The 25,305-nt window shown below is 37.1% G+C and overlaps 4 protein-coding genes across 9 annotated transcripts; 2 read left to right on the forward strand and 2 right to left on the reverse strand.

Annotated features, from left to right (window-relative positions):
• The first annotated feature begins 339 nt into the window (after window positions 1–339).
• LOC18008313 lies at window positions 340–1,825 on the forward strand. Its single transcript, XM_006391189.2, has 3 exons — window positions 340–1,202; window positions 1,309–1,390; window positions 1,514–1,825. Exons 1-3 carry the CDS (start codon window positions 457–459, stop codon window positions 1,727–1,729), a joined length of 1,044 nt encoding a protein of 347 aa, XP_006391251.1. The 5' UTR covers window positions 340–456; the 3' UTR covers window positions 1,730–1,825.
• Window positions 1,826–4,903: 3,078 nt separating this feature from the next.
• LOC18007875 (cyclin-dependent kinase G-2) lies at window positions 4,904–10,169 on the forward strand. 5 transcript variants are annotated; one of them, XR_002899637.1, is made up of 9 exons: window positions 5,375–7,116; window positions 7,605–7,740; window positions 7,826–7,914; window positions 8,104–8,215; window positions 8,307–8,413; window positions 8,500–8,687; window positions 8,785–8,871; window positions 9,037–9,112; window positions 9,671–10,126. XR_002899637.1 is itself a non-coding variant. In XM_006391191.2 (6 exons), the coding sequence occupies exons 1-6, from the start codon at window positions 5,375–5,377 to the stop codon at window positions 8,597–8,599; spliced, it is 2,286 nt and encodes a 761-aa protein (XP_006391253.1). In that variant the 5' UTR covers window positions 4,904–5,374; the 3' UTR covers window positions 8,600–8,981. The 5 variants fall into 5 exon arrangements, 1 of the variants encoding a protein (XP_006391253.1); XR_002899638.1 differs by having other exon boundaries at window positions 8,500–8,871; window positions 9,731–10,169; XR_002899636.1 differs by having other exon boundaries at window positions 8,500–8,871.
• A 32-nt stretch (window positions 10,170–10,201) lies between these two features.
• Window positions 10,202–12,255, reverse strand: LOC18008277. 2 transcript variants are annotated; one of them, XM_006391192.2, is made up of 4 exons: window positions 11,626–12,254; window positions 10,988–11,419; window positions 10,583–10,904; window positions 10,202–10,489 (listed from the first exon to the last, which is right to left on the reverse strand). In XM_006391192.2, the coding sequence occupies exons 1-4, from the start codon at window positions 12,172–12,174 to the stop codon at window positions 10,347–10,349; spliced, it is 1,446 nt and encodes a 481-aa protein (XP_006391254.1). In that variant the 5' UTR covers window positions 12,175–12,254; the 3' UTR covers window positions 10,202–10,346. The 2 variants fall into 2 exon arrangements, with proteins under 2 accessions (XP_006391254.1, XP_024012325.1); XM_024156557.1 differs by having other exon boundaries at window positions 10,402–10,475; window positions 11,626–12,255.
• A 1,305-nt stretch (window positions 12,256–13,560) lies between these two features.
• LOC18008377 (lipoxygenase 6, chloroplastic) lies at window positions 13,561–18,008 on the reverse strand. Its single transcript, XM_006391194.2, has 9 exons — window positions 17,577–18,008; window positions 16,381–16,655; window positions 16,071–16,305; window positions 15,649–15,981; window positions 15,449–15,534; window positions 15,257–15,370; window positions 14,874–15,178; window positions 14,509–14,775; window positions 13,561–14,417 (listed from the first exon to the last, which is right to left on the reverse strand). The coding sequence occupies exons 1-9, from the start codon at window positions 17,956–17,958 to the stop codon at window positions 13,658–13,660; spliced, it is 2,757 nt and encodes a 918-aa protein (XP_006391256.1). The 5' UTR covers window positions 17,959–18,008; the 3' UTR covers window positions 13,561–13,657.
• Between the last annotated feature and the right edge of the window lie 7,297 nt (window positions 18,009–25,305).

Here is a 25,305-nt window from a genome sequence, read left to right on the forward strand (position 1 = left end):
ATATTTTTTAGACTTGAACTTATAAGTTATAACGAGTATCAATACCACAACATTATTATCACGAACCAGATCTAAGTATTATTTATAATTTCCCTCAAAATAATAAAAACAAAAAACTATAAGGCTATATGATTATGCTATTCCGATAGGAAAAAACAGAAATTAATTGGAGTTTTTAAAGACTATCATTCTCGTCTTCTACAACAACCAATCTGGCACTTAATGTCTCTCTGCTGAATCTCTCACATCATCAAGTTGGGTCTACGAGAGTGACGACTCTTTGATTGCTTCGCCACATCTTCGATTTATCTCCTTGGAGTCATCATCTCTTTCTTTTTTTTCTCTATCCATTTTCTTAGTGGATAAAAAACCTTACATTGCTCTGATTCTTAGAACTTGTTGAAACAGATCTCTGTTTTTTTTTTATCTTATTTTATCTTGTTAAAGAAAAAAAGAATGAGATCTCAAGGAGTAGAAGATAACAACAAAGCGTGGCTTGAACCAGCGACGCCGGAGATTTCAAACGGAAACGGGAATATAAGTTACGAGTTTCAGAAAGGTGTAAACCGGACACCAAACCACCACCGGTCCACAATGGGTAAACCGGCACCGTCAAAATGGGACGACGCTCAGAAATGGCTCTCCGGCGTTGGTTTCGCTCGCGGCGGCGGCGGAGAGAAGAACCACCACTCCTCGAGAAGCTGTAAACCGAGAAACTCAAACGCCGATGATCTTAGACTCATAGCTTCCGCTTCGCAAAGGGAACGCGAAGGAGAAGATCAGTACGTTGAATACGACGACGACGGAGAGGCGGCGGCGGCGGAGAGGCCGGAGGTTGAGACGAAGAACGTAGATTGCGGTGGCTCGGCTTGGAGGAAGGAGAGTGTTATAAATCCGACGGCTGTGATTCGATCGGTGTGTGTGAGGGATATGGGCACTGAGATGACTCCGATCGGTAGCCAAGAGCCTTCTAGAACAGCTACGCCTGTGCGAGCCACGACGCCGGTTGGGAGAAGCCCTGTGACGTCACCGGTGAGAGGTTCTCACGGCGGCGGTGAGGCGGTGAGGACGGCGGTTGAGACGGTGACGGTGACGGAGGCTAGAAACGTGACGAGTTTTGATAATGAGAAGAAGGCGATGAATGCTATGGAAGCTCGAGCCATGGCTTGGGATGAGGCAGAGCGCGCTAAATTCATGGCTAGGTGATTAAAAACGTTAATTAATTAATTAATGGTTTAATTAGTGTTAAACGTGGTTTGGTTTATATCTAAAGTCTTTGAAATTGGGTTTTTGTTGGAGTGTGATTAGGTATAAGAGAGAGGAAGTGAAAATACAAGCTTGGGAAAATCATGAGAAGAGAAAGGCGGAGATGGAGATGAAGAAAATGGAGGTAAGGTTATCAAACCGTATATAATTTGAATCGGTATAAATGGTTTGATCTTGGTTTTGGTACGGTTTTTGGTTTTTCCGTATTAAGTTTGAGATTACATTTTGATGTGAATGTGGGGTGTAGGTGAAGGCGGAGAGGATGAAAGCAAGGGCGGAGGAGAAATTGGCGAACAAGCTGGCGGCGACAAAGAGGATAGCGGAGGAGAGGAGGGCAAATGCGGAGGCGAAGCTGAACGAGAAGGCGGTGAGGACATCGGAGAGGGCTGATTATATAAGAAGAAGTGGCCACTTGCCTTCTTCTTTCTCCTTTAAGATCCCATCTTTTTCTCTTTGTTGGTAGCCATTATTTGGTGTTTACTTATATTCTTATTAATACCTTTGGAATGTAATCGTGTATGGATTTAGTGATTGCAATAACTAACATAAAATAATTAAACGGGTTTGTTTGGGGAAGTGGGTGAATAGAGAGAAAGATTATACTATGTGTAAGGATATAGCTAACGTCTCGTAAAAAAGAAATTGAGACTTTGATTGACCATAAAAAAAAAAAATTGAGAGTATTTAGTGTTTCAACCTAGTTAGTACGAATAGAACTGTTGATTTGTATAATTGGTCATCATCTCTAGTTGAAAAGCCAATGGCACGAAGTTACTGTAAGTTAGAATTCGGACTAGAAGCAACCTATGTACTTATTGCCCGATTGCCAATTCTCAGTAGGAGCTTTAACTTCCAAAAGCATATGTTGGCTAAATCTTTTCGGCAGAAACGTTATTTGGACCGACTTAAATTAAAATTATCACCGACTGGCGAATAAAATCCACTGTGTATTTTTCTTTTTTTTCTGAGTTCTTTACCATAAAATTTATATATTGCTTTGATCAAGCTCTTTTTTATCTACATACTTCAGAAACACCTGCACAAATATTATTTAAAAATTCCATTCATGGAACATGAAATATTATTTTATAGTGATTTTGTACAAACTTACTAAAACTTTTCAGATTTAGTTGCTGTGTAATAGCTTCCGCTTGAAGAATATTGTCTCCTATTGAGATTCCGTGGAAGCCATGGCAAGCAATCTTTGTAACATCAGACTCTTTATATGCGCAGTAGCATCATCCTGTCGAGTACCCGTGTACATCTTTTACAAGACACAGACACAGCGACTTTAGCTCTCCAAAAGATTCCAACAAGTCTTCGACGTGTGCTTCACCATAATAAGATAAAATTCCGGAGATACACATGTTGAATGACCCTTACTCTCAAAAGAAATCTTTGGACCTTTTCTAACAACATCCGTGTTTAAACTGGGAGTAGGGTGGCTTAAACCAAGGACTATAGTTGTAAATTGGTTATATTCAGCTCGGTTTCTTTACTGTCAGTGGATATTCCTGAGAAAAAGAAAAAAATATTGTCTAGAGAATAATTTATTTGTGGGTTCCACTTAATTTATTTTTATTTAGTTTTCATGTTTTGAATACAGTAAAATAAATTAAAAATAATTGTTTTGAATTAATCTGTAGTTCAAAATGGTGTTTTGTGGTCTCTAATTATAATCATGCAAATGGATGAAAAAGAGGTGACTTTAGAAACACTCATCAAGTTTAATTAATTCTTTGCTTTCTGTTTTGTAATCTTAAATAAATTATTAGAATTTCTTCAATCTATGTAGTAATTATATATAAATTACTTGATTTAACTAAAGATATTCTAATACTTTTATTATTAGAGAAGATTAGATAGAAAATGGTTGGTGTGCCAGTGCACAAAAAAAGCCCAAAATGCTGGATTTCTAGTACCAATCATGAAACAAATCACATTTATAACTCTAGTAGAAATTCCTTTCAACTTTTTTTTTCTATGTTTTTCTTTCTTTTTGAACACATTTGTTTTGTTCTTAGATAAGAGAAACACAATCATATGGTTTCTATGAAAGAAAAAAAACCTAAGTTAGTAAAGATAAATAAATATCTGAACTACTTAAATCTCTTTCTCCAATCTCTTCTTCTTCTACATAGACCTTAGAATTATTTATTTGTTTATAAAGAGCCAGAATCTAAAAATTACTAGCTAGAATAAGAAAATCTAATGGTATAGTGATTTTTAGATTCCGGCTTTTTATAGACAAATAAATAATTTTAAAGTCTATGTAGAAGAAGAAGGGATTAGAAAAGTTATTCGAGGTATTTTTATGATGTATGAGCAGTGGCTTTACAACGTTTGGGTCAGTCTCAATCTATTTTCAATAATATTGCTATGATGAGTATCATTGATCACATATGCACATACTAAACACTGACATTGTCTACTATCACACCCATTTCCTAATACAACACATGCATATTTTGTTGAGTTTGAGTAAGCACAAAAATGATTGGCATTAAAATCACTAAGATAAAACTTCACAAGCTCAAAGAATGAAGATAACTCACCTCAACCTGAATCGGCTCTACATCTTTGAGCACTATTTTAAAGAAGCAAGCCCCCACGGTGTATCCAATAATAAAATCATCTTCACAAAATTCTCAACTCGCTACTTGAAAAGAGAAAATTAAAAGAATTAGTTGCATATCAGAGTCATGCTAATAAACTAATACTCTTCACAAGATTTTTAGATAAAGATCAAGCAAGAAACATTATCCTCGAGAAAACTCTATCGATCAAAACCACACAATCTCAAAAAATAAAAGAGCATTCACTGTGAACGAGAGAGATTTAACTGTTAGATCTAAGTAATCAAAATTAATTAGGAATCTCTGTGTTTATAAATGAACATTTCTTTAACTCTCAACTTAGTGTTTAGAGCTTGGATTTAATGTTAGTATTAGGTTTCAGACTAATGGATCTAAGATAACAATTTTTTGGCCTATTTTGGTCTAGTGTCTTGAAGTTAAAAGGTTTAGAAATAATAATTATGATATTATAAATTCAATAAGAAAAATATGGATTTTGGACTCAAACCAAAATTATGTAAGTTTTAGAAGGGATTCTCACAACTTATTATTATTATTTTTTTTGTAAAACAAGATTTCTTTTATTTAAAGAGCTCCCATAACTCTTACCATTGTGAAAATCTCTTTTAAAGTTGTGAGAGTTCTTTTAGAACAATCTTTGCTAAAATGGTTAGATACATGAACTATTTTACAGAAATATTTGCTAAATAGTATTTTTTTATATAATGGTTATACAGTTGCTAAACATTTTGATTTGATTTCCTAAACATTTTATTTTAGTAACTTTTGGTGCAGTGATACTGATTTTAATATCAATCATGCAAAAATTGATACACAAAATATTTATATTCCTAATATAATATTAGTGAGTAAGTTTACACTTGACATTTATATTAAAGATAAAAATAGTTCGTAATTATAAATTCTAAAAAATCTTTATAATTGTGTGATAAATTCTAAAAAAATCTTTATAACGAAATAGTTTATAAAAGTTTGGGGGCTCCTTTGAGTAATAAAATAAATAAAATGGAGAGGGAAATACTAAAATTGATATACGAGACCTAAAAATCGGCAACTAGTTTTACGATTACGTCCTTTTGCTCTCGACTCGAGAGACGTCCTTCTCTCTCTCTCCGCCATTGTTCGTTCCCTCTCGACGGTAAGCGATATCCACCCGTAGCACGTCCTCAATCGGAACTTTGCGACTCTTTACCAATCGAAATTTACTATCGATTTCTGGCTTTTCTCCTTGTTTCGTCCTCTGTTCCTCGGGTCTCGCTTTCGATTTCTAGGGTTTCGCGGTTCAGATCACAGAAGTTCTGCTTCAATTTTTAAGCGATTTGATCACGATTAGCTGTTTCTGCCGTGCGTTGGCCAAAATTCGACATATCGAGATTCAGTCTCTGCAATTCTGATTTGAACACGGCTTTAGTCAGTCGTAGAGTTTTTATTTGTCGTAGAAGCAGATTTGGGAATAGGATTTTGGGTTTTTTTTACCCTTCTTCACTGAAGTTAAGATTTGAACTGTCTGTATGGCGGCTGGAAGGAATGCAAGATATCCTGACAGTGAATTGAGAGACAATGAATCGAATTCTAGATTTTCCAGGCGGGAAAGTGCTTACTCAAATGAGGATTATGACCATGCGAGGAACGGTGCTCTTGATAATGAAAAAGGACGGGTTACTAGTCTAAGACAAGGGGATAGCGGTAAAGATAGAGAGAGGATTAGGGCCGGAGCTAGACACAGAGATAACCAAGAGAGAGAGATTGTTGATAGTGGGTGTCGGTCATTGATGAGCAATCGAGGTAGTAGTAGGGAAGTCTTTGTTGGTCGTGGTCCTAAAAGATGCGGGTTTTCAGCTAGGTCCGTTGATAGGGAACCAGGTGAGCTCTCTAGTGAGAGTGGATCGGATGATTTGATCGAGTCTGAATCAGTGGTGAAAGATAATGGAGTTGTGAAGCAGGTAGAGAATAGAGGTCAAAGCCCTGTAGAAAAGAAGAGAAAGTTTTCACCGATAGTATGGGACAGAGACGACCTTCAAAGAGGTTCTTTGAGCAGAAATGAAAAACCTGTGGAGGTCACAGCTCTTCCTCCCCCACCACCACTTATTAAGAGGTCAAGCCAGTCACCTAGTGTCAATGGTGATGACAGTTCTCATTTCTCGCATGCAAAGATGCGTCAAGATCCCGCGCAAGTTGGTGTTCTTGAGGTTTCTGTGCCTACTTTGTCATCTCCGGTGGAGATCTCTTCTTTGTGTGTGGTGGAACAATCATCAAATGCTGGGAAGGATGACAAACAAGAGGATGCGACACACATGGAAGATGAGGAAAACATGCCAACAAGGCATATATCATCCTCGAGGTGGGCTGCTGGAAGCAGTTCTCCAACTGACGAAGGTGAAATAGTGGAAGAAGTGGAAGTAAATAAAAGGAGGAAGAAACCACTTCCCAAGGAACACTTTCAGGGGAGATTGCGCAATAAGTCTCTAACGCCTGAGGCCGGAGAGTTTGTGAGGGAAGGTTATAGATCATCTGATTCCGAAGGAAGGAGGCACCGTTCTTTGCCGGTAAGGGGAGATGATTTTGAGGAGAAAGATGCTGTGAAAGGTGACAATATGGAAATAGATGAGGAGGAACATAGAAGAGGAAATACTTGTGACAGCCTTAGTGAAACTGATTCGGATGACGAATATGTTCGGCATGAGACACCTGAACCTGCTGGTACTCCACTGCGAAGTATAAACATGCTCCAGGGTTGTAGAAGTGTTGATGAGTTTGAGAGATTAAATAAGATAGATGAAGGTACGTATGGAGTTGTTTACAGAGCGAAGGACAAGAAGACAGGCGAAATTGTGGCATTGAAAAAGGTGAAGATGGAAAAAGAAAGAGAAGGTTTTCCGTTGACTTCTCTAAGGGAAATTAACATACTTCTTTCTTTTCATCACCCATCAATAGTAGATGTTAAAGAGGTGGTTGTGGGTAGTAGTCTTGATAGCATTTTTATGGTGATGGAATATATGGAACATGATCTTAAAGCATTGATGGAGACAATGAAGCAGCGTTTCAGTCAAAGTGAAGTGAAATGCTTAATGCTTCAACTTTTAGAGGGGGTCAAGTATCTTCATGACAACTGGGTGCTTCATCGAGATTTGAAAACATCTAACCTGCTTTTAAACAATCGGGGTGAGTTGAAGATATGTGACTTTGGTTTGGCTCGGCAATATGGCAGCCCACTGAAGCCGTATACCCATCTGGTTGTCACGCTTTGGTACAGGTAAAGTCTATTTTTAGTGTTTTCTAGTTTAAAAAAAAATCTGTGGTGTCTGCATTTGCAATTGTAATTTTAATTCTAGTGGGCTTTCCGGTAATTTTTGGCCTTTGTTAGTATAGTCTTAGGTGTCACTTGCCCTTTCTGGTAGAGCTGTACAGCACCTTTATCCCTTTTCCATCCCTCGACATTGATTTTAAAAGTCCTGATTCTAAATTACGTTCTATGGTTACTGATTTTTTCTTTGTACGCCACCTAATTTGAGTATTCAGACTGACTTGGATCTTTATCTTTCCACTTTGAGAATAGTCGTCATAATATGCCAGCTTTTGTGGACACCACTTAGAATGACCGTTATAAACTTGACACATTAAAGAATATTTGTACTTCAACTTTCTTGACTAGTTTGTTTCCTTGTGTTAACTCTCCCTTCTTGTTTTAGCAATAATCACTTCCTCCAGGACCAAGCCAAATGACCGCATCTGTTTTCTCAGGGCACCTGAACTTCTCTTGGGAGCAAAACAATATTCTACAGCCATTGACATGTGGTCACTGGGCTGTATCATGGCAGAACTATTATCGAAGGCACCATTGTTTAATGGTAAAACTGAGTTTGATCAACTTGACAAGGTATTTCAAATATTAATTTTGACTTTGATCTCCAGCTATACTGGAAGAACACAGCTTATAAACTAATGCTGCTTTTAATTTACAGATATTCAGAATCCTTGGGACTCCCAATGAATCAATTTGGCCTGGGTTCTCCAAGCTGCCTGGAGTCAAGGTCAACTTTGTCAAGCATCAGTAAGTGTTATAAATTCCTTGTAATATTCAGTTGTTATGCACCTTAGTATAAATTTGCTGAAATCTCTAGTACTGTTCCCAGGCTTTTTAGCTTTAGGTGATGTGGTCTGGCATTCTGTCTCGGTAGTGATTTTGTTTTTCGTTTTTCATCTTTATGTCGTTCTTCTCACTGATGGCTTATTCTTTCAGGTACAATCTATTACGTAAGAAATTCCCAGCCACTTCATTCACTGGTTCACCAGTTCTGTCCGATGCTGGGTTTGACTTGCTGAACAAGCTCCTGACATACGATCCTGAGAGGGTAATAAATTATAATATAAATTGCATGTATGCTCATCAGTACTCACCTTGATTGTTCCTTGACTTATGGATCTGTGATGCTTCTTTTATAGAGAATCACTGTTGATGCTGCGCTTAAGCATGATTGGTTCCGTGAAGTCCCTCTGCCAAAATCCAAAGATTTCATGCCTACTTTCCCTGCTCAACATGCCCAAGATAGGTGCTGAGATCTATCTAAACTGAAACGATCGCTGGTTGACTTTAATTCTTTAATTCCGTGTCTAACCTTTTTGTTTCTGTCCCAAGGCGTGGGAGGAGAATGGTAAAGAGCCCTGATCCTTTAGAAGAGCAACGTAGGAAGGAACTAACACAAACCGAACTTGGATCTGGTGGTCTGTTTGGCTGAATTGAAGATAGCAGCTGGTGTCCAACCTTGATACTCTCAGATACCATGGAATTACCACATTTTAACAAGGGCTGCTGCTTAAGCGGAGGTTGGAACATTTGTATCTCAGACTATCATTTGTACTTTCTTTACTCATTTCAAGGGTCCATGGTGATTTGTGAAGATGATTTTCCTCCTATCGCCAGCGAGATTCCTTGCAGGTTTAATGTGTTCACAAGCTAGGCTGGTCAGTTAGTAGTCCTGCAGCTTTCTGACAATGCTTGTTCTGCAAGGTGTGGCATGACAATGAAAACTCAATTTCTACTAAACTTATGTATGTAGCTAGTGTTATTGAATAATGACTTTTTTCACTACTAAGAGGGAGATAACGTATTATTTTTCATCTACAATCCTCTTAATCTACTTTTTATATATAATATTCGCATTGTGATTGCAAGAAAAACTGGTGTTGAAGTGGAGGTGACACTCTTGTCTTTAAAGAAGAAATGATGGTTGCCGATGAATCTCCGCAAGGTAATATATAGTCCTGATGTTTGTAGGGTTTTAACTTGGTCTTTTTGTTTTCCACTAAAAGCGTGTGTCAATGGTTCTTCCTGATCAGATGGTTGCTCCAAAACTGTTGAAATCTTGTAGTCTTTGGTTTCTAGGGTTAATAATGTTCCGTTTATTCCTTTTTCTAATTTGATTGCTTAGGAGCTAATGGTAGCAACTAAAGTCGATCCTGATTCCTCTGGGCAGGGTAATGCCACGTAGTGAACCATTCTAGGGTCTCTGAAATAAGCTTTAGCCCTATTATTCCAGAAGTTAACTGATTTCATGGTTATAGTCGAACTGTTGTTGTTAGCTGCAAAAGTGCTAGAAACGCATTGTTAGGTTTTCAGTAACAAAGTGAAACTAAATTGACATTGTTAGTCTCAACCTTTAAAGAAGCATATGCGGAGAAGTGTGAACGAGTGACTTGTGTAGAGCTTTCTTTAAATCAGTCAGCTCTTTTTGGATCCTTGTAAGTTTTATCTTACATTTTCGCATGGGCTTACATTCAACGGTTTTGACATTTTACCATGATTCTAGGCGGGAGTAGCAGTACTCTTGCCCGGAGACATTGTCATGACACTAGAAAGGGTGCTGCAGGCAAGCAAGTCAAGGTCCGGGTCAGTTGCAGAGAGTCAATGCTCGAGAGAGTGGATGATAAATTCCTTCATATACTCCCGGGCTTGGCATTAAGCATGTATCAATCGTTTAGCATGCGACTTGCTGGAGTGTTTGGTGGTGTTGAGAATCGATCCGACTCATAAAAAATATATTAGAGTGAGTTTGCATGCCGAGGACTAGGACCCATGAATATGATATCACATCCTTGGTATCAAGCCAAGTGTTTGCAGAAAGTAACACTCCCAAAGTGGTCAGTCGCCAATTGCTCTTATAGAATTGGTCCAAAATCCGGACCATGTGCGTTATAGAATTCCATATACGAAATGCCAAAAGAAACAGTCCGTAAAATCATGTAACTCATGAAACATTTACTTCATGATCTAACTACAATCGTCTTCGTATGAAAGGAAAAGACATAAGTGTGTAAAGAATTCAAGAGAAACAATTAAAGGCCTCGTCAATAAGCTTATTTATCATACACTCAAATTAAGAGAAGGTCATGACAAGTTTCTTTCTTCTCCTATCAATTGCAAAATTCACTATATAGCAAAAAGGGTAAACCTGGGTATGAGACACCAAACCCTTTTTTTTTCTGTCACTCAGAACTGAAAACTACAGTCTTCCCAAGTACAAAGGTAACTAGAGAGAGCTCAATGAAGAATATTGTGTTTATTAGATGTCTGTCTACTGTCCACCCGAATATCGTTATCCCGCCTGGATTCATCTGCAAATACAACACTGCAAAACAATCATCTAATCAGCTATCATAGCAGGTATGACCGGGAAAAAATAACAAAATGGAAAGGGAAAAAAGGTCGAAACAATCCTCACCGAAAGCTTGTCTTTTGTGATACGAGGACATGGACATGTATGAAGGAAAGTTGTTGTTATTAGCAGGCATCCTCATGTAGTGATCCATTGATTCCACATCACTTTCTGAATTGGAAATCTGAAAGGAGATTGGTGGATTCGTGGTGGCCTCCAAGTGAACTCCACTAGGAGAAGTCCTTATTTGAGTTGAATCTGTTGATGAGCAAGACATTATCGCATGCCATTTACTTGCAACTGATGCTATCGCTTGAGCTCTGTGAGATATCTTTGTTGCTGCGTGGAGACACAGTATTATTCCAACAACTTGTACTACCGCGGAGACCTGAATATATGGTTCCAAGCACCAAATAAGAACATAACCAATAAAGAAGAAGAAGAAGAAGAAGAAGCAGAGGATTGACTTACCGCAAAATCACCACCGTTAATATATGTGATACGACCGCTATACGCAGTGGTCTGGAAAAGTGTAGTAAACTGGCTGGCTGTGACGACCAGAAACTGTAGAAGCAGAAAGATGCGGAACCTATGGCTTATCTTGGAAAGATAGTGTCGCAAACGGATGTGCTCGTAGATGAAGAGAGAGATCTCAGACTCCCCATCTAATTGCTTTGCATAATCTTCAAAGTGAATGACTTGCAAGTTGCAGACCAAATGAAACATGGCACTAGCAGCTAGAAATATAGTGCTTAGGTAAGTCCATGACAAGATCATGCATAAGAGAATTAAAAAAGATAGCCATGGCTGGTCATGAGGCACATATAACATCCGTATGATCTCTCGAACAACTTTCAATCCAAAACATGGAAGCGACCAAAATGCAAGCAGTTTCACAGAGTTCTGCAACAAGGAAGAAACAAAAATTCAGCTTTCCACAAAAAAAGTGCTTACTTTAGCGGAAAAAAAAACATGAACAGGACTAACAATTAAAATACACATTCAAGAATTTGATGCTTATTGCACATTGAAGAAGAAGAGTGTGTCAAAGCGTCTCCGTATGTATAACTAATGATCCATCACAATCAAACCAAGTATTGAAAAATTACCGAGATTTGCTGAATATATAGAGCCTTGAGCCGTCCCATTCGGCCACTGAGTTGATCGACGAACAAAAACTTCCTAATGCCATGCTTTCTCAAATTGTGAGAAACGCAAAGGAGAGAGACACCAGCTAAACACGCCTGCGAAACAACGATATTGAGCTCGAAACTCTTGTACTGGTATTTCTCACATCCCAAACAATGCCCGAGCTCCAGCACAGTCACCGGAAGAACCAAACCGATCGTCAAAAAGACGATCCAAGACAAGACAAGGCTTCGTGTAGACGATTGGTTAAACCCAAGGAGCATCAGTAACATCTCAAGCCATTGCAGCGTTTCCCCAAGGTCGTCGTCTTCGTCGCCGATGCCCTCTCCTCCTCCTCCGCCGTCTATCACCGGCGGAGGTTGCTCTTGATCGTGATTCGAATCGAGCAACGGCGTTTCAGCGACCGGTGGTGATTGCTCCGCCATCAGAAGAGCCCAAATACGTTTACAGAAATCCACCGCGACGGATTTGCAAACATAGAAGCTCGTTAATGGCGGTTTCGATCGCATTTAAAATCGCCATCTTCCGATTAGGCTCGTGATGGTTTCTCTCTCAGATCGACGGTTGTAATTCATTTTTTGTTTTTCCGATTAATCTGAAATCGGGAACCGGAAAATAAAATAAATTATAATCCAAGAAACGAGGGATTGGCATTTAGCGTGTGATTTGGAGGGGAAGTTCATATAAAATTAATTTTCTTAATATGTGTTTTCAGCCGTTAGATTGAAGATTAATCTGAAGTTTCAACGGCTGATGGTTGATGACGAACATATATGGTAGAGTGCGACCAGTACCACCTGATTGTTTTTGTTTTTTGTTTTTTTTTTTGTATTTTTGGGAGATTGTGAAGTTTAGGACGTGGGAAAGCCTATTTGTTTGACAGTCGATAAAAATTTCATTTCTTTTATAATATTTCAATTTTCAACGTTTGATTTGGCTTGACCAGAAAAGGTACAAAAATATATGTTTTTGGAGATAATATTTCCAATATCATCTCCAAAATCATTTACATTTGTTATCATAAAAATCAATTTCTTATGACCAACGTTTGAGTCCATGTTTAGTTTTTGTTTTTTTGTTTGTTTTGGTTCATAAAGTTCAAGGCCTGCAAATCTTGCGTGGTTTTAGACTTTCATAATCAGATCCCATCTCTTAAACTACTACTCTTACGTCATACGAATACAAAAATTAAAAATATAAAATAGTATTTGCGGACCTATTCAATAGTGTGTTGTATCATATTACAACTTGTATGTGGCAGTATTTGAGGAACATGAGGCCCATATCTAAAATCCAGCTACAAGATCTCTCTCATACATGCACTGCTAGTAAGATCATTTTTTTAGCTACAAGTAAACTTTATTTGTTAAAGAAATTGAGCTAGATTATATGCTATTAAAGTATATGGGTTAGGCACCATTATTAAAGAAAAAAAAACCTATGGGTTACAGGGTTAGTGAATATGTTTATTTTTATTGGTGGTAGTTGGAATTAAAGTTGAACAGAAATGTGAAAAGTTACTGCGATTACAAAGACATTACAAAGACAGCACAAGTTGACAAGAAACATACATAATGGTTTGTGTAAACTGTTGTGGTCTAGATATTTGCAATTTGGTTTTACTAGTAACTATGATAATTATATTGCCATTTAATATTTATCTTTTTTATTTCTTTCTTAGATGTATATCTTTGTAGATAAAAAGTCACAATCAAGTTTTTTTTAAATCCTCCTTTTTTCTTCGTAATGATGTAACTATGATTTTTTATGCTATTATATGAGGTTTTACAGGAAAATGTTATACTTTCATAGTACAAAAAAGGATTAAAGTAGGAGTGAGTGTGAAATTATTGAACCTTCTTGTATTATCATCATGATACATCGAAAAAAAGTAATATTCCTCATATGATCATATTAGAGACTATCACAAAAAGAAAAAAGAAAAAAAAACATACCACATAATTCATAAATCTGTTTTGTGCATACATACATCTAAATGGAAATGCTGTTGGGAATACCACGGCCAGTGACTCCATGTGGTGAAGTAGGGAGAAGTAGTTCATAAGGAGGCATACCAGCACCTGTTCTGTTCTTGAGTTTCTTATCTTTGTTTCTCTGGTTGATTTTTTTCTCAATCTCCTCAAGTTCCTCAGAGAACTTGTTGAAATACTTAACAACTTCCTCATCTTGAAACCAACGTCTCTGAACTTCTCTCAGGTCAATCAAGTACTCTTCATCAGGGGAATGCGTCGAGAGCGTCTCTTGAACCGCCATCACTTTCGTTGCTTGGAGCTGTGTTGGTAGAGAGCTTAAGAAGCTATACTGAGGGTTCCGCATGAACATCTCGTAGTCCGGGTCATCTTCGTGCGGTATAAGTTTCCTCAAGAGCGTTGGTCGGTTAGGGACATATCCTCCGAACGGGTATTGCCCGAAGTTAATGGCTGCGTGTTGTCCTGAAGCGATCCATATCATGTTGGTTAAGATATCAGACAAGTCTTGTGTTGTGTTGAGTTTAGGCCACCAAGGCTCGTCTTTCTTGTCGTAGTGACCTTTGTTCTTGATCTCATCCCACCAAGCTTGAAGCTCAAAGTCAGATGTTATGGATTTGGGCTCAGAGTAGAAGTGTTTGACATATGATTCAACTAGGTCCTTGATAGCTTTCCATATCAAAAGACCATCTGATGCATAAGGATAATCTTCGATCACAAGCTTCACGCCACATTCCGCTGAAGAATCCTCCTCTGCCATTCCCCTGTAAATGATTCCACACCGCATTAGAGAGAGAGAGACATAAACAAAAAGAGTGTTTGTTTGTTACTAAGCAAAGCAAAAGAGGTTTTAACCTTCGAACAAGATCAGCAGGAAGTCCTTCCATGTCAAACCGCCACATACTCTTGTACGCTGCAGAGCTTAGTTCCATGGCGTATTTTCCGGGAGTGAAGCAACTTTCAATGATTCCTCCTCCATTGATTAAGCTTTTACGCGCGCGTGCATTGATTTCTAGCGTGTAGCGCATGTGAGGGTGAAGCAGCTTGTAAACCGGATGCATCGTACTCAATTGTCTGTTAGTAGCAATAATATAAGGCTCCATGGCAGCATGAGTCCTTAGCCTGAGAGTTTTTTGGAAAAAAAACAGAACAATGTCTCTTGAATACATCGATGTAAGTCTACAAATCAAGGTAGACAAAGTTCAAGTTAAGTTCATTACCAGTGGTTCACTAGTTGGTGAACACCAGCATCATTTGAGCAGACATGGGCTTTGGCTAGTTTCCACATCCAGTGAGTAGTAGCGTCATGTCCGTGAGCATAAACAAACTTGTTCTCGTTCTCGGACGTAGGAGGTAGCGAGAGCTCTATGGCCAATGGCCTTAGAGCACCAGTCTTTGAATATAAGAAAACTGTTCTTGAAGCATATGTCTTTCTTGGATCCTCTTTGAGGGAGTTTATCTTCTCTACAAATGGCAAGAGCATGTCATGGTAATCCAATAGAAACAATCTCTTCTCCTCAAACGCCTGCATTCACCACAATTTACTAAACGTTTTTTTGCGGTATCAAGAAGATTAGAAGATTCTATAGTTACACTACCAAACCTGTTCTATAGTCATCCCATAGTGTTGAACTTCTCGAGCTATAATTTCTTCTGTGAGAGCAGATTCAGGAGATCCATATATAGCCGGGTCAAGCTTGCTTCGAATTGGCAGCTCCTGTCAAAAACAAATTAAAAGTTTCAGAAACTCTCACAGAAACTTCCTGATTACAAAAATGGTAAAATGAAAACATACCTTGAGCAGCTCAATGTTCACAGGGTTTACACCAGCAAGAGCTTGACGTCCGAATTCATTGTCTCTCAGCCACGCAAATCTGTCCCCTGAACACAACAAAAAAACTCATGATCAGAGAGGATTAAAAATGTATTATATTTCAAGAATGATGTTACTCTTAATGAAACAGCCGTTACATGTCAAGACTGATTTTACATTACATTTTATAACGGCTGGAGTGTCGTATTTTAGTAGTGTTTCTCCAACGTTGAGGATCCCATCCACAAAACCGCCAAAGAATCCGCCAAGGCCTGTGTTTTTTGGCTCGGTCGGTCTCAGGACAATGTCACATTTGTATAATCTGTCGATATCCGAGAAGCATGTGAAAGGAATGTCTAAGTTTGACAATGCAGCCGCAATAGATGGCACGAGATTGTGAAAGAGAGCCTTAAATCTGCCAGCGGTAAAAGTATCTCTCTTGATTTCATCGAAAACTTCGTCTCTTGGAACATAAAACTCTTCCTTCTCCTTTCCTCTGCTCTCACACGGTGGATCTAGAATGATTTTCAACATGTCAAGAAGAACCAAAACAATGTCTCATATACTACTATGCAAAAGTGAAGTAGAGAGATGAATCAATCACCTCTTGAAATTAGAGGCCGGCCAGACCTGCAGCGTCTTGGATACGGCATGTCAGGATTACCAAGAACAGGCCTAACACGATCTTTTATACGTGGATCTCCCAAATCATTGTAAACATCGTAATCAAAGATCCTCTCATGAGGCTTTCTCTCGCCTTTTCCGGTACCACGGACACTGAGCAAGTCCTTTTCACGTAGCTCTTTGATCCCAGCTGGAGTCTTGGAAGGTAAGCATGGCTATGGAAACAACATGAACTGGTTAGCAAGAAACCCAAAAAGAATGATAAGAAGCTGAAGAAGAAGAACTCTCACTTGACTTCTGAAGAGAATCCTGGCTTGAGGATTATCATTCCTGGAGTGGATCCAAGTGTTACCAGGGAAGAGAATGGTGTCATTGTCATCATGGATGATAATCTCCGACAAGCAAATCTCTGTGGAAAGGAGATTGGTGACAAGAATGGCACCAGGTTTACCAAAATCTGTTGGGACAGTGAAGTTGGCTGTGAACTCGAGGTATCTTGGATCGTTCCTAGCCTTTGGGAGTCCAAGCACCGGAGTTTCTAAACTCCTCCTGCCTGAACCGCTTTCTGTTAAAAATCAGCAGAAACGTTAGTGTCACATTCCTTATTCAAATCCGCATATGCAAAACATGTGTTGGTTGGTAAGTGCCTAATATTATTGAGATCCCTTTTTTATTTTAACTGCAAGTACAAGAACTTAGTCTAATGTATTTTTAAAAGAAAAGAAAAGTAAAAGCATGAAAAGTCAAATGTATTTTTTCTACATTCTTTAAGACTCGCTAACTTAGTCTTATACTATTTTTTTTTTTTTTGCCGTACTTAGTCTTATACTAAAACCTTACACATGTTTGCCTTATTATATTAGAGTAAAAATATTTAATAATAATAATTGACCAAAAAAATTAGTAAAACTAGTATTTGAGAGTTACCATAGAATACTGGCACAAAAATTCATAATCTAAGAAAAAAATATAAACAAAAACATGGTGGAAGGCAAGCTAATGCACAATTTCTTAGATCTAGCCAGGATGATGAAAGATTCGGTTTTGCAATTTGTAGTTCCGGCGGCAGAACAATCATTGACAGCGAAGGAGGGGAGATAATAAGAAGTAATTGGTCTATGGGTCCCTTAATTAATTACTACTAGTACTAATCAAATATAATTACCTAACATTAATTATGCACGAGTAAATAGCTGTCATCTAAAGTTTAGCACCCAAGAAAAAATGCTAGCAAGAATCAAAATAGCAAGAATCAAAAGTTAAGTCGAAGAATCTAAGATAAATCCAAAGAAGGCAGAAAGATCAAGAGAGACAGCAAAAAAAAAACACAGTAACGTACAAATTGGTAACTGTAACTCAATCTAAGTGTTTGCTTTTGTTCTCTAGCCCAAAAAGTGATCAACTGATTTATAGTATATTAGAAAAAAGCAAATAAAAAGGCAAAAGAAGAAATAAATTGGTAAGAAGTAGAAGAAAAAAAACGAACCAGGATCGATTTCTTCACTAACAAGCTGGATTAACATCCCTTGACCGATCGCTTTCATTAAAAGCTCTAATTGATGCTCAAACCTCTCTGTTAGCTTCTCTCTCATCTTCTTTCTGATCTTCACAACCGCCACAACCGTTTTCGATCCCATATACTTAGATCTCTGCCATGGAAACGCAGGAGAAGAACTAGTTACAAGTGATCTGTTTACGCTTTTTTCACCTTCTTGGTCCACCGCCTTTTCTTCCCGGGAAATCACAGCTCGAACTTGTCCGGAAAGAGGAACACGGTGGTGTCTCCGCCGTGAAAGCACGGGAAACGCCGGAGATCTCACTAATCCGACGCCGTGGAAGTTCGTTTTCACCGGAGACGCTACAAACATTTTTTTATTTTTATTTTATTTTACTTTTCCTGTTTCTGTGTTTGGAATTTTGCAGTGTGAAGAGAGAGATATATAAAGAGAGAAAGAGAGAGATGATAAATAACACCAACGTGAAGCGTTTGCTCGTGGACCTCGTGCTAAGATAACTAAAACGACCAGAAAAGGTTGCGTTTTGGTTTAGTTAATTTTCAGACAGGAGGATTTTGTTTGACCGTGGGAGAGAGAGTGTGGTCACTCCATTTCACCGTATTTTGAGATAATGTATTCTCACGCGTTGAATAGCGCGTGAGCCGCCACGTGCCAACAGGAAGAGGCCACGTGTTTTGTATACTTGTCACGCGTGAAATGCAGACTCTAAAAGCAGGAGGCCACGGCTGCTTTTGTACCGACGGGAAAAGCCAACCGGGGAGGGTCACCGTGGACGTGGAATAAGGGATAAGCAGCATGGAGGGAAGCTTATGACGAATCCTTTTTTTGTCAACGCAATTAAAAAATAATATCTCTCATGCCGTAACTTTATTACAAATTATGAAAATTTTCACATAGGCAATTTTGGTAGAAGTTAAAAAAAAATATCGAGAGGAAGCCTTTTCTCTCTTAATTCCGACTTTTCATCGGAGTTTTTTTTTTCTGTATATACCAGAGTGTTAGTTTCCGATGAAATTCCGGCTTAAACTGGATTTTGTTGTGCCCTAGTTCGCAGATGGATTCCTCTTCTTAACGAGGCGGTGATATGCAGATCTGGTGGCAGTTGTTAGGATTTTCTTCTTCAATCTCTGGTATCAGCATTTCTTGGCTGGAAGCTATCGATCTCCCCAAGTTTCCTTTTAAAAGCCTTATTCAAGGCAAAGGATTACAGGTCTTGAGTTGTGTTAATCGGCGGTATAATTCATGAAGAGGTGATAATCACTAACATCAGATGCACACAGGATCAAATCGGAGAAATATTAAAAAGATGTCGGAACAGAAGTTTAGTGCGGCGGCGTGTTGTCGACGGTGAAATTTTTTTCGATCATGGATGAGCGGTGCTGCAACAACACGTGTCCTTGTTGTCGTGTATGTCTACACGTGTTGCTACACGTTTTAGGTGGATTGTAATGAGATTTAATTGGGCTTCTTATAATTTGTATTGTGTTTGTGTTGTAAACTGTTCCCTCTTTGGGCTTTCTTTATAAAATGAATTGACGACAAAAAAAAATAATATCTTTTTTATCAAAATTCACGACACTGTTTTACACTTACCATATTTACGATAAATCTTTACTTTTCACACAAAAAATCATGATAAATCATTTTCTTTACACTATGCTGTAATTATTTTTAAAAATTTACTTTTATGATCTACATTCTATGAGAATCATAGAAAACCTTTGTTTCATTAAAATATGTATAGTAAAACCTTTATAAATTAATACTCGATAAATTAATAATCACTATAAATTAATAAATTTTATTTGTATCAAGTCAGGCTAATGTAAAAAATCATCAAATTCGATAAGATAATAAGATAATAATTTTTTTGAAATCTCTATATAGATATATGGTCCCAACAAAAACATAAATTAATAATTATATATATTTATGCTAATATATGTAAATATAATATTTTAAAATATGGCGAATATGTTTGTTTTTACTTAAGATTGAAGTCTCATTGGATTTTATCCCTCTAATTATCATAACAGTAGCTTTTATTGGTGTTTTACGATATACATTCAAAATTTATGAGGGTTTTTATGTGATAATTGATTTTCTTATCTGTAAATGTTTTAAAATATATTGTAATGTTATTTTCAATTTTATTATCAATAATACGAATACTATCCATGATTTTTTTATAAAATTTAAATTTATGAACATGTATATATTAACATGGACAATTCAATATGGTATTAAAAACTATTTTATTGCAATAGTTATAATTGCTAATCATAATTTACATTACAAGATTTGTTAAAATTTTAAAATATAACATTATTTTTAGAAAATTATAGGCGAAAACTATTATTTTTAAAATATAACATTATTTTTAGAAAATTATTAATTTATAGATAAATTAATATCACGATAAATTAATAAAATATTATGGTTCTGATATTATTAATTTATAGAGGTTTTTACTGTAATTGTAATTTCAAACTTATCATGTATCTACATAATTGATTAGGATGGTTCTAAACAAAAGATTTCATGTCCAACTCTTGGTAAGAAGTTCGTCGATGGCTTTTCACTTCTCCTTATAGACGAATAATATCATTCTCTTCCATACAAATCCACCATAGAAAAGTCTCTAAAATAAATTTTGAAATCTAATCTGATTTTAAATTTATAGATATCTAAAGAATAATGTATTTTGGTCTGTTAACTTGTATTTTTTTGTATGCAGATTCACAATTCAGAATAATTGAAAACCTATACATATATGGTTGGTAAAAGCTTCTTCGGTCCAATATTTGACTAAAGGTTCACTAAATGCTCTACTTCCAAGAAGTATATGAGGTTAGAATCTGAGAGAGTTCGAGTTATTATACTCAATATATGCAGATTAAATGAAGATAAATATTAAAGAAAATTTCAACGTTGTGCAGTCAAAAACCGTTTTGATATGGATGTGGTAGAGTTGTTTTTCTCATAATTTTTAATAAAATTATAAATTAGTTTTTTTTTAAAATGTATATATGGCTGAAATTTTCTAATCTCATATGTTTTGTATCCAAACGATTTTTTTTAGTTTTCTACTATATCTACTATTTCAGTTGCCAAACAAAAATTTTATTTTTATTTTTCTGATTTATTTATTTTCGAAAATTAATAAAATAATATATTTGAATTTTATTTTTAAAATTAATTTTGAAAAATTTTAAATTTTAGTTTTAGCTATAGTTAGGATTAATTATCAAAATTATAAAAATTAGTTGTTATTATTTTTACAAAATAGTAAATAAAATATGAACTTATTTTTTTTTTTAAAATATTCAAATTTAAAAAATATTCTCATAATAATAAAGATAATAAACGATATATTAGTATAAATATTTTCATAATCAATTATTTTTAAAAATATATATGATATGGTAATATGAACAGATAAGGTAAAATTATATTTTTATATTCATAGTCTTTTTTGAATTAATCGAATGTTAAAATTATGTTTTTATAATTGTGGTCAATTTTTTTTTTGTTTTGTTTCAATAGCCTCTTCTCCTATACCGAACTGGTTAGCCAAGCCGGTGGAGAAAAGTTTACATATATCATATCTCTTAGGTAGACTCTAGCGCTGTGTGCTAATGTGTCCGCCTTTGTATTCTTTACTCGTGGTATATGGTTCAATGTGAAATGTTGGAACTTCTCCCTGCATTTCTGGATTTCTTCTAAGTGTAAAGCAAATGCTGGTCATTCCTTGGGTGCCGGTACCATCTTCCCATATCAGAACAATTTGTTGCAAAAACCACTTCTCTTCGCTGATTTTCGATCATGCAGAGCATTGCCCATAAGAGCGCTTCTACTTCTGCATGTAAAAGAGATAGACTCCACCGTAAATTCCTTGCCCCCATGATTGTTTCATTTGTTTCCTCCCGCGAGTAGTACCAGCCTATACCTGACACTTTATCCGACTCCTTCCAAGAGCCATCCACAGAGCACCATCCACCCCTATGGAGATTTGTCTCCATAGTCCGTCCATGAGTTTGTATTTTCGGTGCGGTTATCATTTCCTGTGCTTCCTCCCATAAAGTGGCTTCTGTTTCCGCTAATTCGAGCGTCATTCTTGGATCTCTATCCATATTTGAGAATAGTTTGTCATTTCTCGCCTTTCAAATATACCATAATATCCATGGGTAAGATTCCTTTGAAATCTGTTTTGGTATTCGCCAAAATAGATGATCAAAATTTGAGTAAATCGAGCTTCCTGGGAACTCCCCAGGGGGTGTTGGAATTTTTGACAAAGCCCATGTCTGCACTGCTGGGGGGTACTCAAATAAAACATGATTAATTGTTTCCTCATCTGCCCCGCATCTGCTACATTGAGCATCACATTTGATTCCTCTGTTGTTCAGATTTTTTGCAACTGCCAAACATCCTGTCAATGACTGCCATAGAAAATTTTGTAATTTAGGAGGACATCTTAATTTCCATATGGTTGCCAATAAGGGTCTGGATCGGGTCCATAGATGTTTTATGTTGTTTCCTCTGAGTATTGATGCACAATTTGATATCCCGATTTGACCGTGTATCGTCTTGATTTTGTGAAATGTCAGCCCAATACATCCGGCCTAAATGTAGTGCTTATTGGTATCCCTTGTATTATTTCTGCATCCTTTGACTTTATTATTGCATTAATTAGCCCCATATTCCAAGTATTAGTCCATGGATCAATTAGGTGATTGACCATGAGATTTGGATAGTAACTATAACCCTTACATATTGCTGATCTCGGACGAGGAGATGGTATCCAGGGATCGTTCCATATCGAAATGGAGCATCCAAATCCAAATTTTTTGATTAGCCCTTTGTTAACCAGAGATCGAGCTGAGATGATACTTCGCCATCCGTAGGATGGTGAATAGGACCTTATGTTATCCATCGGGCCTGTATTCCGGTAATACCTCCCTTTAAAAACTCTCGAAAATAAGGAGTTTGACTTCTCCATTAATCGCCATAATTGTTTTGCCAATAGTGCCATATTAAAATCCTCGATCGACCTAAATCCCATGCCCCCATCAGTTTTATGACGGCACATCCTTTTCCATGCTATCTAATGCATCCCTTTGCCTTGGCCATATGTGTGCCACCAGAATCTGGCCGTGATACTTGTTAACTTTGTGATGACAGATTTCGGTAGCCGAAAACATGACATCACAAATGTTGGCATAGCTGATGCCACCGATTTTATTAGGACTTTCTTTCCCCTTTGATAATAATTTGGTCGTCCATCCATTTACCCGGTCCTGTTGTCTTTCCGCTAGAAAACTGAAATTTTTTGTTTTTTGCCCCCCCCCTAGGTTTTCCGGTAACCCCAAATATGATCCCATTCCTCCCATATTTTTGATTCGTAAAATTTGTTTTATCTCATTTTGCACTGTGTCAGAGACTTTATGCCCGAATTGTAGTGATGACTTATCAAAGTTTATTTGTTGACCCGAAACGTACTCATATTGCCGGAGCACCTGCAATATCTGTAGGCATTCCTCCTACTTTGCTTTACAAAAAAAGAGGCTGTCATCCGAAAATAGTAAGTGAGAAACCGATGGGCTTGAGCGAGCTACTTTTAAGCCGGTTAGTTTTTTTATCCCTTTCTGCCTTCTTTATATTAGATATCAAAACTTTCGTACATAAGATAAATAAGTATAAGGACAGAGGATCCCCTTGCCGGAGTCCCCGATTTGGGATAATTTTGCCTTTGGGTTGCCAATTCAGTAAGACTCTTTTATACACCACATCATCCATGTGATCCATTTTTCCGTAAATCCAAATTTCCGCATAAGGTATTATATAAGATCCCATTCTACCCTATCATATGCTTTGCTCATGTCTGTTGTAATTGCTAAAAATTTACCTTGACAGGATTTGTTTGTTCGTAGTCCATGGAACATTTGCTGTGCTATTAAAATGGTATCTGATATCAAGCGTCCTGCGACAAAAGCCGATTGTGTTTCTGAAATTATATTGGGTAATAATCTTTTTAACCTTTGGCATAAGACTTTTGAAATTATTTTATATCCTACATTACATAGACTGATTGGTCTTAACTCCGTCATTCGAGTCGGCTTTTCCTTTTTAGGAATTAAGCATATGTTAGTCATATTTAATCGTTGATCAAAAATCTCTGTTTCTAAGAAACCATTTACTATCCCAAGTAAATCCGTTTTGATTATCTGCCACGATTTTTGAAAAAATAGTGCGGTCATCCCATCTGGCCCTGGAGCTTTTTCCGGGTTCATCATAAACAGTGCATTGCGCACCTCATCTTCTGTTGCTTCCACCACTGGCATAGCATTATTTTCCTCTGTGACTAGAGTTTGAATCTCCCCTAATGCTGCTTCAAACTCAGATGGGGAGGTCGAGGTAAACAAATCCTCAAAATATTGCACTGCTACTTGTTCGACCACTTTATCTGAGGTTACCCATATGCCTGACGTATTATATAAACCAATGATTCGATTTCTCGCCCGTCGTTGTTTTACATTTGCATGATAAAATTTTGTATTTTTGTCTCCAACCATGGCCCATTAATTCCGACTTTTCTGTTGCCAAAACAACTCTTAATCTCTATACGCTGCATTTAATCTTCGTGTAACTTCCAATAAGTCCTCGGCCGATTTTGTATCATCGTTTTGTACTTCCTCTAGCTCCTTTTGTAACTCATTTTATTTTTTCTTTCCCGTATGGTAAATTGTTTTTCCTCCATCTCGAAATTTCTTTACGGAAGTTCGAAAATTTATCCATAAATGTTCCTCCCTGTCTTCCGAAGTTTGAGTTCCATCCTGTGGATATAGCGTCCATTAACCCATCTTGACCGATCCATCGTTTATCAAAATGGAACTGTGTTCTTTTTCGAGGGATTTTATCTTCAATTGTTGCTACTATCGGTATATGATCCGATCCAATCAATGCCAAATAATCAACAAAGGAATGGCAGAAAATATCATGCCAATGTTCATTTGCTAGAGCTCTGTCCAACCGACATCTTACTAGCTTCGAATTTCTGCGTCCCCTCCAAGACAAAGTATTTCCTATACAAAGGAATTCTAGGAACCCACAAATACTAATCATTGTATTAAAGGATGTAAAGGTTGATGCATGTCGTAGATGTCCTCTTTTCTTTTCATGATTACCTGTTATTTCATTTAGATCTCCTATTATAAACCATGGCTTATTTCGTGTAAGGTTAATTCGTTTTAATTGTTCCCACACCTGATCCCTCTGTTTCGGAACCGGATCACCATATATAAAGGATAAGTAAACATTTTTTCCTTGAATAACCGCTTCTATATCAATTACTCTGTTATTAGAAAATAGTACCTTGACATTAAAATGATTATTATAAAAAAGATCAAGTCCACCACTTGTTCCACAAGGTTCAACCGTAAATAATTTATTATAACCAAAATGAAACTGAAATTGTTGCACAAAATTAAAACATTGTTTGGTCTCGGAAAAAAATGAAAATTCTGGCCTATGTTTTTTCCAAATCTCTCTCAGATAGCTAATTGTCTATTTGCTCCCAAGACCTTGGCAATTCCAACTAAGGATCCGCATTAATCACTTTGTTTGTCGATTTCTGCCCCTGTTTAGGGTTTAAAATCCCTTTCGGAGCTCCATGCTGCCCATTTTCACCTGTGTGGTTTC

The sequence above is a fragment of the Eutrema salsugineum genome, unplaced genomic scaffold (assembly GCF_000478725.1).
Source record: "Eutrema salsugineum unplaced genomic scaffold, Eutsalg1_0 scaffold_9, whole genome shotgun sequence".
NCBI lineage: Eukaryota > Viridiplantae > Streptophyta > Magnoliopsida > Brassicales > Brassicaceae > Eutrema > Eutrema salsugineum.